General features: G+C 33.4%; 2 protein-coding genes across 2 annotated transcripts; both read right to left on the reverse strand.

Annotated features, from left to right (window-relative positions):
• Window positions 1-230: 230 nt before the first annotated feature.
• On the reverse strand, window positions 231-8,732 carry LOC123526122 (receptor-type tyrosine-protein phosphatase alpha-like). Its single transcript, XM_053523886.1, has 10 exons — window positions 8,605-8,732; window positions 6,663-6,798; window positions 5,682-5,810; window positions 5,190-5,295; window positions 4,668-4,744; window positions 4,046-4,180; window positions 3,261-3,386; window positions 2,348-2,505; window positions 1,695-1,830; window positions 231-1,197 (listed from the first exon to the last, which is right to left on the reverse strand). The coding sequence occupies exons 2-10, from the start codon at window positions 6,696-6,698 to the stop codon at window positions 1,120-1,122; spliced, it is 981 nt and encodes a 326-aa protein (XP_053379861.1). The 5' UTR covers window positions 6,699-6,798; window positions 8,605-8,732; the 3' UTR covers window positions 231-1,119.
• Window positions 8,733-8,963: 231 nt separating this feature from the next.
• Window positions 8,964-15,065, reverse strand: LOC123527626 (receptor-type tyrosine-protein phosphatase T-like). Its single transcript, XM_053522714.1, has 8 exons — window positions 14,908-15,065; window positions 14,553-14,668; window positions 13,375-13,586; window positions 12,116-12,209; window positions 11,636-11,700; window positions 10,144-10,180; window positions 9,476-9,579; window positions 8,964-9,132 (listed from the first exon to the last, which is right to left on the reverse strand). Exons 1-8 carry the CDS (start codon window positions 15,063-15,065, stop codon window positions 8,998-9,000), a joined length of 921 nt encoding a protein of 306 aa, XP_053378689.1. The 3' UTR covers window positions 8,964-8,997.
• Window positions 15,066-15,574: the final 509 nt, after the last annotated feature.

Consider the following 15,574-nt stretch of genomic DNA (forward strand, 5'->3'; position numbering starts at 1 on the left):
ATATTGCACAAACTGTACGGGTTTTAATCATAGATATAATAGAGTTATTATAGCAGTAGCTCGATCTGGGATGCTGTATTCGGCTCGAGTGGATTTTGCCAGATCGGATCTCACGAGGCGCGCAAGCACCGAGTGTGATCCGACCTTGCAAAGTCCACGAGAGCCGAATACAAAATCCCAGATCGAGCTACTGTTATAATTACCCTTTTATTATATACCTCTACCTTTTTGTTTGTTGTTTTGTTATTGAACGAAATTTTTATCGATATTAAAATTGAACTAAGTGAAGATTTTATGTGCGCTATTTATGGAACAGTGTCAGGTCATGCATATTAATGAAAGTAGTCCGGCAGCATACAATACGGAAGGAACAATACGGAATTTAAAAGGTACAATACGGATTATTTTTCTGCCTGTTCATATTTAATTGTGAAATACAAGCCGATCTTTTACAGAATTTATATAGGTATGTAATAAAAGTCTTTCTTAGAATAGAGCGATAATATTTTTCTTTCGCATATGCTGTAAATTTCACGTATACAATTTCATCTGACCGTTTCAAAATATAAGTTTTTTTCTGAATGAAATTTGAGCGCCAAAATTTTTTAAAAGGAATTCTTTTAGATTTGAAAACTTTTCCTGAAAGTGTGTTTGACAAAGAATATCATTATCAAACTTGAATATAAAACAATTATCATTGTTCTGGCAGTTATCAGTTTAATTATAGAACAACGTTTGAATATGTGGTATCCACTTACGGCTAGTATACAATTAGTTTTATAAAGTATTTTAATCTACTTTCACACAATAACAATAGCTTTACTTTCAAGGCAGGGTGATTACAATGGTATGATTACATATTTTGCCCAATATACACATTCACTGATAAATATAGGAAAAAAAAAGGAAAAATGTTTGTTTATGCCGAACATGTATATAAAACAGAAATGCAATGATATATGACATGTTAAACCAAAAATAAGCAACTGATAATGTACAGCAAATACTAATTGTAAGTTTTGAGATATATGTTAGATCGACAGTAATTAGTACAGTGTCATAGTTTACTTCTGTCTCTCGATATACATTAAATATCTTAACTAGGAGCTGTTCAAGTCCTCACGTAGCAAAGTTTGTGTAGGTGTTGTATATTTCCATATAGGCAACAACACAATGGTAGCAGAACTTGAGTTGTTCCTTAAATAAAACATAAATATGAATTAAAAAAAAATGAATTAGACTGTATAACATCTCAGCAAGCGTTTGTTTGTGTATTATGAAGTTAATGTAAATCTAGAAAGAGATACTGTTGAAACACGGTTTTCGAATGCAAAGAGATCAAGCCTTTTACTTCGAGATAACCGAAATTCGGCTTAAAATGATATTTTGTGCACCTGTTCTCGGGATGGGACTTAAAAATGTCTTCGAGATAGCCGGAATTTCGAGATAAGCGAGCTCGAGATACTGGGTTTCAGCTTTATATCAGATAATATATTGCACCTTACAATTTTACATTGATTTTATCCACATTCATATAAAGTTTAGGCAATTTGACCAGATCACAATGTCATTGCAAATGAATTCACAAAATCATATTAACCTAAACCATAGTAACGGAATCATTAAGCCGAATCACACAGTTTTTTGCGACATTCTATAAACTAAAATGTCCTTTAATTGACTAAATAATTTACCACAGATGTAATAGACTGCTTCCGATGCGTTCTGACTTTCCTCACAATGTTAACAACACTGACTTGTCGCTCTGCCTCCAGTTTCTCTAGCAGTTTGTACACGACACAAAATAATCCAGATCTCTTGTAGCCATTCCTGAAATGTGTATGGTAATAGTTGGATACTTACATATGCGTATTCCTTGTTTATTTTATTTTGTTAGGTTTAACGTCGTACCGACACAAATATAGGTCGTATGGCGACTTTCCAGCCTTGATGGTGGAGGAAGACCCAGGTGCCCCTCCGTGCATTATTTCATCACGAGCGGGCACCTGGGTAGAACCACCGACCTTCCGTAAACCAGCCGGATAGCTTCCCCACATGAAGAATTCAACACCCCGAGTCAGCGACCTTAACCACTCGGCCACGAAGGACCCTCGTATCTCCTTGAGTATACTTACGTAGATCAAAGAATAACAATAACATTAACATATGAATCAAGTACTTGTAATAACGAGAAGTTTATGACTTAAATGTGATATTTACTGTATCAGAAGTATATTGTAAACAGTTGTTTTTGTAATTTATATCCGAATGTGTTGGACATGTTTTATTCTAAAATATATGTAGCAAAACCATTTCGAATTAACATAAAGACTAAAATACATCTTACAAGCAATGAACTACTATATTAGGCGTGTCCTCCGTTTGTCGGTGGATGCAGTTTTCTACTTCTTTTATAAACTGGACAAATTTTTCCGCGCTATCTGGAACCTTCTTAGAATGTCCCCAGTTTTTGTATTGGAAGTGAGAAACTGTTTTCTCTTCACCCTGTGACCAAGATGAGAATGAGATTATTTTCAATATGTCATATTTTAAACAAGTTATTATTCAATTTATTTACAGATTCCTGATTTTGCAAATAATACATTAGTTAGTTTTGTAATTGAACATAAAGTAATAACGAAAAGAAAAATTGCTTAGGTACTTAAAATACAATCTGGTATGACAAGACAACATTAAAGAACTGAAAACCGACACCATCATCCAAAACATTTCCATTCAATAAAATGAAACGCAAGTCATTTAAGAAACTATGAAGTTATAATTTAATTCTGATATGCTCAAAAAATTTGTTGCTAAATTATGTAAACTTTATTTTAGGTGTTTAATTTGTTCAAGAAGTAATTAAGGCTTAAATAATATTTTGTACTTTCTACTTCTTGTGATTTATCAATGTACCATATATAGCTACGTCCAACTGATAACGTTGATTTCTAATGTTTACTAGCCATATTTATAGGTGATCAAATTTGTTAAGTAAAACTGCTTCCAGTGAGCATAACTCACACATACAAACGTCGTTTTGTTTCATACATCTGAACTATGACCTAAATAAATATCCTATAGCTAAACTGTTTATGCTGAAATAGAAACAATGAGTACTTACTTATGACTGGAACTTAAACTGTGTTAGGAATACCGTGGCAGTCTCTTTACGCTCATATGTTACACATGTATCTTGCGTTAATAAAGTTATGTTCTGTTCTGTTCTAATTCAAATTTCTTTAAGTTCAGTCTCTTACCTTCTCATTGCGAATGGACAATTTCTTCATGTCATACTGTGGTTTTGTCTCACACCTTGAGCTCATTACAGTAAAATTACCAAATGTGAAAGTTTCATTGTCAGCAGGAAGATATTGTCCAACGTCCTGAAAAGGAAGTATTATTTTACCCGTTGAAATAAACTGAAGAAAAGCACTTTCAGAAGATCTGCTTTCTTTGTTGTTTGAACGCTTCCAATAAGACGACCATTGATTGCCCCTCTTGTGCATCCAACCATTTAAAAGTTAAATGGTAAGGATAGACTTCTTGAAGCACAGATCGCAACAAACACAGTCAGAGCCATACATAGCGAAGTAGGCCCACCAGAAATGGAAACACTAGGGGATAGGCATTACACTCAATACTCAAATATATACACAGGCTGAGTGGCGTATTTAATAATGACCGTCTAGGGGATAACAAGACATGTTACAATTTATATTGCATTGTTTCTGTTTACAAATACATATATTTGGAACAGCTAGTTCCTCAGTTAAGATTATGATTTTACAGATTCAGTTGGTATATTATACATGTATATAGATAAAATTACGTAAATTGATAAAACACAAAAGGTCATTGGTGCTTTTTTTATAATCAAAGGGTATCAGAACTTATAGTTAGTTAGACAAAGACTATAAACAACCTGACCATTAACGTGTATGAATTATTATCATGCTAAAACCTAAACTGTCACAAAAACAGGTTATTTACAATGGTAAAGCTAAAGAAATCTCCATAACGGTAAACAAATAATACTTATTACATTAGGTTGATTGTGTGATTCCTCTAATGCTACCACACATGTACTATTTTGTTGATATATCATGCTTAGAAAGTCTTCAACAGTTCCTGGAAGCGGAGACTGTGCAGCAATGAACAGGTTCTTGATCCTGAAACTCTGTAGTGATAGTTTAATTATTATTGATTTGAGAAAGAAAAGCAGATAAAATTAAACAACCACATTCGCAAGAAAGCAGTCCTCTACGACGGTTGTTCACATATTGGATATAATATTAACAAATACATACTTAGACAAGAAACGAGGACAAAACAAACAAACAAAAGGACAAATCGTGGCACCGCCAAAGATTGGAACGTTTACTGAAATGTCATAACTTTAATGAATGTAGTTTAGTAATGTAAACAACTCAAAACCGAAAAGGTCAGCGACATTGACCTATGTAATACATTTAAGTGATATTTAACAAAATATATTATAAAATTACGGTTCACATTTTGATGCTTATTATCATATTACAAAGTTTTTTAATTATCATTCCCAACATTTAAACAAACTGACAAACTTCCATTCAGTCACGGCAACATGTTATGTTCTTGAAACATACATACGCAAAATAGTAATTGCTGCAAGAAAACATATTTACATTTATGAAAACGGCGTTGATGTAGTCATGTTTTCCATCTTTCCTAGAGAGGTACAACCGTACTCGACTACTGCCTCCTTTATATGAAAAAAAAAACAACAACAACTTGTTTGAAGAATAAGACCGAATTCTAGGTATAGAAAGGCAAGAAACAATTTACAAAGTAAACTACATGTACCTAGATTTACAAGAGTATGCTCAACACTAAACTTGACTCGAAAATCTTTGGTTTAATAGAAATAAGTTATCAAAGTTTTTCAATAGCAACGGATTCGTTCATACATTAACGTACGGTTAAATCATTAATCTTTGCGGAAGACATATTTTCACAGATTTTGTGGTTGAGCCAATTCACGAAATGTAATGCCAGCAAATAAGTATAATTCAACATCAGGTTAAATCCACGAATTCATATCACCAAGAAATAACCCATTAAGAGCAAAACCACTAGATTGTATGCCCTTGATATCAAATGATTTTCACAGCAATTAAACTCCTCTTTTCAATGGCCAATTACATTACCAGGTATATCAGATTGGCGTCGGTTCTTGTTCTTATATTTCTTTTGGTTTTCTCCACGTGTTTCTATGTCTTCCTTGCTCTTGATGTCAACTTCCTGTCGTAATGTCTTAAAAACAGTAAAATAATTATTTTTATTGAAATGTTAAAATGATTTATTTTGTTAAAAGTTCCTTAGTCAATGTTCTGTTTTCAGATCATATATGACAAATATATTCAACGTTCTTAACCGCCAGACTGTAAAAGGATCTCCTGTACATGAATTTTTTTTTTTAAAAATATAACTGCAACACAAGATTTTTGTGTCAGGTTATTCGAATCTATGGTAAATTTAAATAAGAGTGGAAGCATACCACTGTCCATTTTGATCATTTTGGATAATACAAATCGTCCATTAGTATGATTTGTGAGTGAATTAAAACTAACTGGAACGCTCAATTGGGATCACAAAGTTTTGAACAGATATTTGTACTCAATGCTTTAACTGCTTAATACCTGATACACTTTTGTGAACATCTTGTCATCTGTCGCATTCATAATTCCTTGTATCTGCTCAGCTGTCAGTGCCTCGCAACCGAACGAAAGTGAGTGCACCAGGGATTTGTGAAGAAATGTGTACTGCTCCTACAAATTAACAAAATAGCGGACAGAACGCTATGCATTTAATGTGTAACTTAACAATTCTAATGTGTTCCCCCTACTTGTTACTTTAACTGAAATATGATATCAGATTTTGAATGATATTTCTTACGAGCCTAGCGCTTTATAAAGTATTAACGCTATATACACATTTAAGTAATTTATGCACACAAGAATGCTATCATCATGCTCAATGGTAGTGGCGTACATTAAAAAAAGATGCATCTCAACTGCTAAATTCTGAACACGTTTGAAGTTCATGTATTTATGTATATTTCGAAACCTACGTAAGACATATATAGGTAAGTAAATGAGATGGGAAATTGATAAGCACCTTCTTAGATATATTTGTTTGGTAGATAGATAAAATAATTCTGGAAAGTCTTACACTTATCCGACCGTTCCATGACACACACACAGCGGTTTGGACCATATTCAATTTACAGCAATTTTGACTATATTCATACTTGAGAGGTGACCATACTTATACTTACAGCGGTTTGGATCATATTTGTATTTACAGCGGTTTGGACCATATTTATATACAACAGTTTTGAACATATTTATACTTACAACAGTTTTAACAATATCTATACTTACAGCGGTTTGGACCATATTTATATACAACAGTTTTGAACATATTTATACTTACAACAGTTTTAACAATATCTATACTTACAGCGGTTTGGACCATATTTTTATACAACAGTTTTGAACATATTTATACTTACAACAGTTTTAACAATATCTATACTTACAGCGGTTTGGACCATATTTATATACAACAGTTTTGAACATATTTATACTTACAACAGTTTTAACAATATCTATACTTACAGCGGTTTGGACCATATTGACCCTTTGCTGCCTCATTTTGTTTACACAGTTAAATACATCAACAGACCCAACACTTGAGCCCTCCTCTGTAAGCTGGTCTAGAGCTATATAGGTGCCTGTTCTACCTACACCAGCACTTCAATCATAGAAAAGAGATATAAAGACTTATTCCCTATTTAATTCATAGCGTTTTGCATTATTAGTACCACAGGAGACTGAAATTCTATCTGTAATGTTCCAAAATGGCTAAATATAAAAATGACCCCTCCTATATATATAAAAAAGAACAGGAATGAAACAAAACCGTACCCCGCCCACTTTGTGTAAACAAGAAACTTCGAAAAACAGCAAAGCATCTCTATACGAGCGGTCTTATTTTGAAGAGGACAAAAAAATCTACTAGAAACACTGCTTACTGTAAACTGTCTTCCTTTTAACTAACATAAAATCATCATTTTCAATACCTTTTCGTTCATCGCCGAAACCATTGCGTGACGTCACATACATGTACCTGTTTCACAGCCTCGCAGTTAATTCGATGTACTTTCACTTCGATGTGTCATAACTAATTAAGGGTCAAATGCAACATTTTTATAAAAAACACAGGATTTCCATACCATATCGCAGCGCTCAGGTTATCTGCCATAATAAAAAATAGTCACTATGGAAGTTTCCAATTTTTAAATTTCCCTCCAGTGAATAATGGAGTTACTTCCCCTTTTGTTTACGTTTTTGTTTTGAAAATATTAGTTGAATACATTGACAAACAAATGCAAATATATAATTTTTATTCATGGAAAAATGAACAATAAAATATAGAACATAAACAATATCTTACCTTTATTTCTTATCGAAGTGAAAGTACATCGAATTAACTGCGAGGCTGTGAAACAGGTACATGTATATGTGACGTCACGCAATGGTTTCGGCGATGAACGAAAAGGTATTGAAAATGATGATTTTGTGTTAGTTAAAAGGAAGACAGTTTACAGTAAGCAGTGTTTCTAGTATATTTTTTGTCTTCTTCAAAATAAGACCGCTCATATAGAGATGCTTTGCTGTTTTTCGAAGTTTTTTGTTTACACAAAGTGGGCGGGGTACGGTTTTGTTTCATTCCTGTTCTTTTTTATATATATAGGAGGGGTCATTTTTATATTTAGCCATTTTGGAGCATTACAGACAGAATTTCAGGCTCCTGTGTTAGTACTAGCTACATGTAACACTATATATTCAAATTATCAATTTAATGTGGATGGAACTGCTTTAATTTATCCAGTCTGAATTTTGTTGGATGTGTTACATTTTAAGTACGTCCTGTTGCATTTTGCGTTGTTTTTGATAATTTAGTTAAAGTAGAGTAGAGATATATGTTAAACGTTTCTATAAAATCACATTTTGTCTAGAAATACATTTAATAAGGACTATTTCTTAGAATTATTTCTATGTTATTATCATTGTAATAAATATCGAAGAGTTCCTAAGCTGAAAGCCATTGTTTACAAACCGATAGGGAAGTCTAAGCTGATAATTTTCAGATGTATACGTGTCCAAATATATGCTAAATATATGCCACATTGTACAAAATAATGTTATATAACCTTTTTACTATTTGCTTATTTTTCTCATTGAAAAAAAAATAAATAAACGAATGCCATCTATAGATTCAGATGACCGAAACAAGTAAACATAGTAAGAACTGTGCGGCATGCACTTGTTAACATTGCACTCTATGCATATGATTTTAAAGGAAACGACTTGACTTTTATTGTTTATTAAAACTAAATTATGACCTGTCCAGTAATAATTAAAGTGTATACGATACAGAAATGTATTATACAGTCACGTGGTTCGAATGTGAATCGATGATCTGAAGAGAAAACATGTATCGAGCAAAAACTGCCTTAATGTAAAACTATAAATAAGATGGTTGCATTAGTTTTACCTGCAGTGGACTATAATTGGTCCACCTAAGGTGACCGGGACTGCCTTCACCCTTTGTCGGAATTCTACAAGACTTGTAACCTCTAGGGGAACGCTTTTATCAGGCCATGCAGTGTAATGTAGCTGCAGCACGTTTCTTTCTTCTTTGCCCTTACACAAAACATGTCATGTGGATTAACTGATTTAAACTATAAAGTGAAAAATTAAAGTAGATAACAAATGCATCAAATTATTTTAAAACCATGATTCATAAGCAACTATTACGTGAGGCTGTATTATATACAGGTAAATCAAATGTTTTTTTTAAACATAAACATGATTTTATTTCGCAGAAACAAATTCATAAAATATGTGCCCAATATGCGAGAAGTTGCTAGGTTATACCTATGATGTTTCAAAATACCTTTGCAACAGTGAATGTTCTGACTGTGTACTCAGCATATTCTTCTACACTCAGACATTTCACTTTAACTCGGCCATACAATTCTTCTCTCTCCGATTCTGGCCAGTACTTTTCACACTTCTTGCCCTATTTATAGAATAAAACGTTAGCCATTTCCATTGTGATATCTCTAAAGTAATAAAGATGTCGAGTATGTAAAAATAAGTTTAATTCTTACCAGAGTGTTTATATTACAAATGCAAAATAATCCATATTATAACAAAAAGTAAATAAATATTAATAGCCAAAAAGAGTCGGAGATTGATATTCGTAGAAGATACTTGTCTTTATACATACTTCAATGAATCATCTGAATAGCACCCTGTCTCTATACAATCTATATGATTCTTACAGACTGTTTACTGTATATCAAATCGATAATTATCTATTTAAGTTCTTATGTAACAGATTTTTTTTTTGGATTTTTTACCGAAGGTTCGTTGAGATTTGTCAACATAACAATGATGTCAGATTTCTCATTCCAAACCATACTCCAGAATGTAGAGAAAGTATCGGTAGTCTTTGCAGTAGGACCTAAATATGAAAACAACTTAAATGTTACCCATACTGCTAATTAAAACATGCTCAATAAAATGTATAAGAAGATCCCGCTCGAAGCATTGGAAACAACCGAGCAATACAATAGCAGGCTCGGTTTTATTACGTTTGTTCATTAGAAGTAATGGAATGTGTTATGTCACCTTAGCACAGGTTTCAGCGGAATTGAAGTATAAATTAAAGAACGTTGAACACTGAATGTACTAGATGATTTCAATGGACCAAACATAATAAAAACACTGAATTTTTATTACAAAAATTAGATTCGACAAACGACAAATTAATAAACTCAGTATAAATGTGTGTATGGTGTGGTGTGGTGTGTGTTGGGGGGGGGGGGGGGGGGGGGGGGGGGGGGGGGGGGGGGGGGGATGGGAGTACCAAACAACTGCACATAAACAACACTTGTTATATACAGTATAAACGGACAAAACGCAAGGAAAAGATAGGGCAACAACTTTTGACCAGTATTTACTTTATCCCATACTGTATAACTAATAAATATAGGCATTCATGCATTCGTGAGAAAAGTTCATTTACCTGAAGAGGCAATATAGGCTTTCCTTTTGTTGTAACCCTAAAAAAGAAAAAAAAAAGAAAAAAAGAACCATTCCGGTAAATATGTATCATAATACCACGTTCCCAATATTGTACCGGTAATTATTTTGAAATATGCGACTATAACATAATAGAACAGAGTTTTATTTAATATAACTAGAGCTATCACTAAAGGTGATAAATGTACCCCCGCCTGCACTGACACAGTACATTGCAATTTGACGCACACAAGATTGCATAATTATGTGGACTGTATGTATATAGACTGTATGTATACAGTATAGTAACAAAAAACAAAGTCCCATAACTATGCAGAATATTTATCTAAAAGAACGTAACATGCACCATGCACAACTAGGTTTGGTACTGATCACTTGTGTGAAGTTTCATTAAATTGTGTGCATGGGTTCGGAAGATTAGGCGCGCACAAGACTGCATATGCAGACTGTATGTACATAGTATGTTAACAAGAAACAAAGTCCCATAACTCTGCAATTTTTGTCGTTGAAAGAACCTAACATGCCCCATGCACAACTACTGTTGTTACTGATGACTTGTGTGAAGTTTCATTAAATTGTATCAAGTGGATGAGGAGAGATGGTGCGCACAAGATTGTGTCTATGTATATAGTATAGTAACAAAAAACAAAGTCCCATAACTCTGCAATTTGTTTTTCTGAAAGAACCTAACATGCCCCATGCACAACTACTGTTGTTACTGATCACTTGTGTGAAGTTTCATTAAATTGTGTCAAGTGGATGAGGAGAGATGGTGCGCACAAGATTGTGTCTATGTATGTATATAGTATAGTAACAAAAAACAAAGTCCCATAACTCTGCAAGTTTTTTTCTGAAAGAACCTAACATGCCCCTTGCACAACTACTGTTGTTACTGATCACTTGTGTGAAGTTTCATTAAATTGTGTCAAGGAGATGAAAAGAGATGGTGCGCACAAGATTGTGTCTACGGACGGATAGACGGACGGACAGACAGACGGACGGACAGACAGACAGACAACCTGAAACCAGTATACACCCCCCCACTTACAACTTTGTTGTCGGGGGGTACAATAATATGATAGGTCAGTTATAAGTTACCAGAACAGGGTTTTATTTAATATAATAATATGATAGCTCAGCTATAAGTTACCAGAACAGGGTTTTATTTAATACAACAATATGATAGCTTAGTTATAAGCTACCAGAACAGGGTTTTATTTAATATAATAATATGATAGCTAAGTTATAAGTTACCAGACCAGGGTTTTATTTAATAATACAATAATATGATAGCTAAGTTATAGGTTACCATTTCTTATATATACTTTGAACTTAAAACGAATCTAAACTAGCAATGCAGGTATTGAAACAGAAACAATATATAAACCTTAGCTGAAGAACTTTTATTGTTACTTATTTAAAACATGGATTAAATGGATATGCCCAGTTATTTAGCTTCAGGCTGATATACTTACATCGATGTAACAAGCATTGATGTAAAATGCCGGTTGACCTGGGACAGTCACTCTAGAATGGTTATCTGAAATATACACGTGTCAAATATCCTATTAAAAACAACAGTATAGTTGTCTACAATAGAAATTTAAATAGCATCGAAATTGAAGCAATCAATGGTAGCACTAGACTGAACTTCGACCAATATCTATAAAGATAGCCAATGGTAGAAATCAAATTATTGAAATGATATTCCAAGTCTACATACATAATCAAACAGAAATATATACATTAGTAATCGATATATGGAAACATATTTTCGACTGTATTGAACGTTTTGGTTTTGACGGTATATTGTCGGCGGTGTGCTTTTAGTTATATAGAATGCTGTAGCTTCCGTTTCAGATAACTTTTTTTTTCTTTTTTAATTCCTATGCGCTTTTATTCTCAAGGATAGCTGTTATAAACAAATTAACTTATTTTTATACTTTAGTACTTACAGGGGTATATCCCATTATACCTGTTCAATGCTACATTTTCGGGCTTTCTAGCAAAGCTGCAACTCTCTTTCAAATCCAAACCGTTATTAAGTTTCTGAAATAATAAATAGTTGATAACTGTGTGTGTGAAGTTAAATCGCAAGATTAACAAATCTGTATAATGAGTTTTGTTTTAACTGAATATCATATTATCAAACAAGCGAACGTATCGTTTCTATTTCATATGACTTGACACATTCAAAATTGTATTCTTACATTGTATAATGTAAGGAATCCCTGTAATCTTTACATAATTATATATTTAAAAGAATATACAAGGAAGTTTTCGCAAAAGTACGCATAAAACGAACACTCTTATCTGGCGTATCGGCTTTACGCAATGCAAAAAGGTCTATGTTTAACCTTTAGCCATCCGTGCAGGCTGATCATGGTCTGCACTATTCGCTATACAGTCTGTAAAGTTTCAGTAAACATCCCTTCGAATTATAAATGGTATTGCCCAAATTGAATGATGGACCAGTCCATTCTAGAAATTTAGCAGGCTAAGGGTTATCATGCGAACCTACTAAAATGCTTGAAGGAGGTATTTCTCATTATGCCTTTATCAAATGATATACAGCTCTATTATTACACGAAAAGGTTTGATATGCCAGTTTGTATATCTATATTCTTTGAAAAGCGAAACTTTTAACAACTGTTGGCAATTTTTTACATTTATAATTCCGACTACAGATACAATGTAATTACACTATAATATAACCACAGCTATCTGACATTGTTTATTCGTTATTTAATAACATATGAAATTTTCACTACTAATTTGTATCTCCGTGTTTCCGAGTATACTAAAGACCCGTGTTAATGCGTCATCTAGCTACAAACAAAACACAACACAACATATGTTTCAAAGTCATTTGTAACTGAGGTATTTGGGTATTGGCTGACAAGTATTGACATTCAAATAATACATCAATAGTTATTATCATGAAAAATTTATACGGATTTTACATAATCATAATAACGCATTTGTATTCGTAATTGCATTCTACCATTTATATCATATATAAATAATATTTATTTAATTGTTTTTGCAAACCGGTCGGCTTCTACCCAATTCAGAATGACTTCACAATACAATCACTACAGTTATCAAACAAATTTATTTACACTTTACAGTGTCGCCTTATGGTCACTACATTTACTTAAGGGAAATTATTTACTTCTTATTTGTTCCTCAAACGAAGAAAATTATATTTTACCTTGAATTCGTTTTCAAATGAATCAACGTGTTCCTTAGTAACATATTTAAGTAAATTGTCCACGTTCACTCTGTGGTTATTTTGTTCCATGTTGTAATGGGTCTCGTCAGTTTTGGTTGCTGAATCATCAACTCGCTCGTCTGTTTGTTCGTCATCGATGTCCACTACGGCTGATGCATTCTTCACTGAAATTATCTGTTTCCTCTCCTTCCCTGAAGGTACATTGCTTTTTTGAGTTATTGTGTTATATTCGGCCTTGACTCTATTCAGAAATTTTCCCCACCTAACTGATGAAGTGTATTACTGTTAGTTCACTCCCCACACCACCCCATCTCTCTGTCAAAATTATCTCTGGAATTGAACTTACATACAAAAACAACGAAAACATATCCTATTTGGAAATTAATGCTGACATGTTTAACTAAACTGATCATTACAGTGTTCAAAATAAAGGTGTCATATTTTCGTTATAAACATAAAATATATTAGTTTAGGGAGAGCGCAGATCGACGGATCTCGGGGTCGTGGGTCCGATCCTCGGGCGGGGCGAATGTTCTCTGTGACGATTTGATGGAAGACATTGTGCCTGAAATCATTCGTTCTCCACCTCTGATTCATGCGGGGAAGTTGGCAGTTACTTGCGGAGAACAGGTTTGTACTGGTACAGAATCCAGGAACACTGGTTAGGTTAACTGCCCGCCGTTACATAATTGAAATACTGTTGAAAGTCGGCGTAAAACCCAAAACAATATCATATATTTGTTATAGGTTTGACTATTGGATTAACATAATAGTAAGTAACATTTGATCCGTAGTTTTTATCACCTCCTTTTATGGTTCTTACATTAAACATTCATGTGTAATATTGAAAGTAGTGTTATTCTAACCATTTAATTATACATTTTATTTCCTGTTTGGACAGCATGTTTATCTGTTCTAACAGAAAATTTCAAAAAGACTGATGGAACTTAAATACAACGTAGCTATTAATATGGAGAACTTGAAAGACAATTTTATATCTTTAAAAATTTAGCGTTGTTGCTCATTTGTGCAATATAATACCATTGCTTGGGATTGATTATGAATGTTTATTATGAGTTCTTCTTCAAATTTATATTTTGACAAATGCATCTTGATGAAAAATTACTTAGAATATTTACGAAATAGAAGAATTCTACCCATACCAGTAATGTTTCCATATGTGTGTTCTTCATTTCTCTCATATTCAGCTACTTCCGCGTTTCCTCGAATGCCTTTCTCTTCGCTTTTAAGCCTCGATATGAATTGACATATCCTATGAAATTAACGTATTTTAGAATTTAAAGAAATGCCCAAGAAAGTATATAAATTGATGAGTCAGCGGACAATGAATGATTATTTTGTGAACATGATGTAAGTATAATTGTAACAAATGAGTAGAATTTCAATATCCATGTTTATTCTCAATACCTGTTTAAACTTTATTGAAATAAACGGCATGCATTCATATGCATATACAAATATATGTGTACTTATGATAATGTTTTAACATACCTTCGTCTGTAAAACCAAACAGCTGCAATGACACCTGCTGTTATTGCTAGGCAGACAATACACCCTACAACAGGACCTGTAACGTTCACTGGATCCGATGAACCTTTCTCTTCAATAAAATGTGTATAATGTGTACCTCGCAGACGGGTAGATTGCATAACAGTTTTTTGTTTTGTTTTGGGTTTAACACCGTTTTTCAACAGTATTTCAGTCATGTAACGGCGGGCAGTTAGCCTAACCAGTGTTCCTGGATTCTGTACCAGTACAAACCTGTTCTCCGCAAGTAACTGCCAACTTCCCCACATGAATCAGAGGTGGAGGACTAATGATTTCAGACACAATGTCGTTTATCAAATAGTCACGGAGAACATACGCCTCGCCCGAGGATCGAACTCACGACCCCGCGATCCGTAGACCAACGCTCTTACCTACTGAGCTAAGCGGGCGGGCTTATTGCATAATAGAGGTTAAAGATTGCATAACAGAGGTTAAAGGTATATTAGATCCAAATTTCATATTAAAAACATGAACAATGACTTCACATAGTTTATGTTAACTTAAAATTAAAAAGTTTCTTTGTATTAACAATTACTGTACTATGCATTAGGTTTAAATACAGTACACACTGTACTCGCACAAGTAAAGATAAATACAGTATAAATGTGTA

This window comes from Mercenaria mercenaria, chromosome 14 (assembly GCF_021730395.1).
Source record: "Mercenaria mercenaria strain notata chromosome 14, MADL_Memer_1, whole genome shotgun sequence".
NCBI classification, from domain to species: domain Eukaryota; kingdom Metazoa; phylum Mollusca; class Bivalvia; order Venerida; family Veneridae; genus Mercenaria; species Mercenaria mercenaria.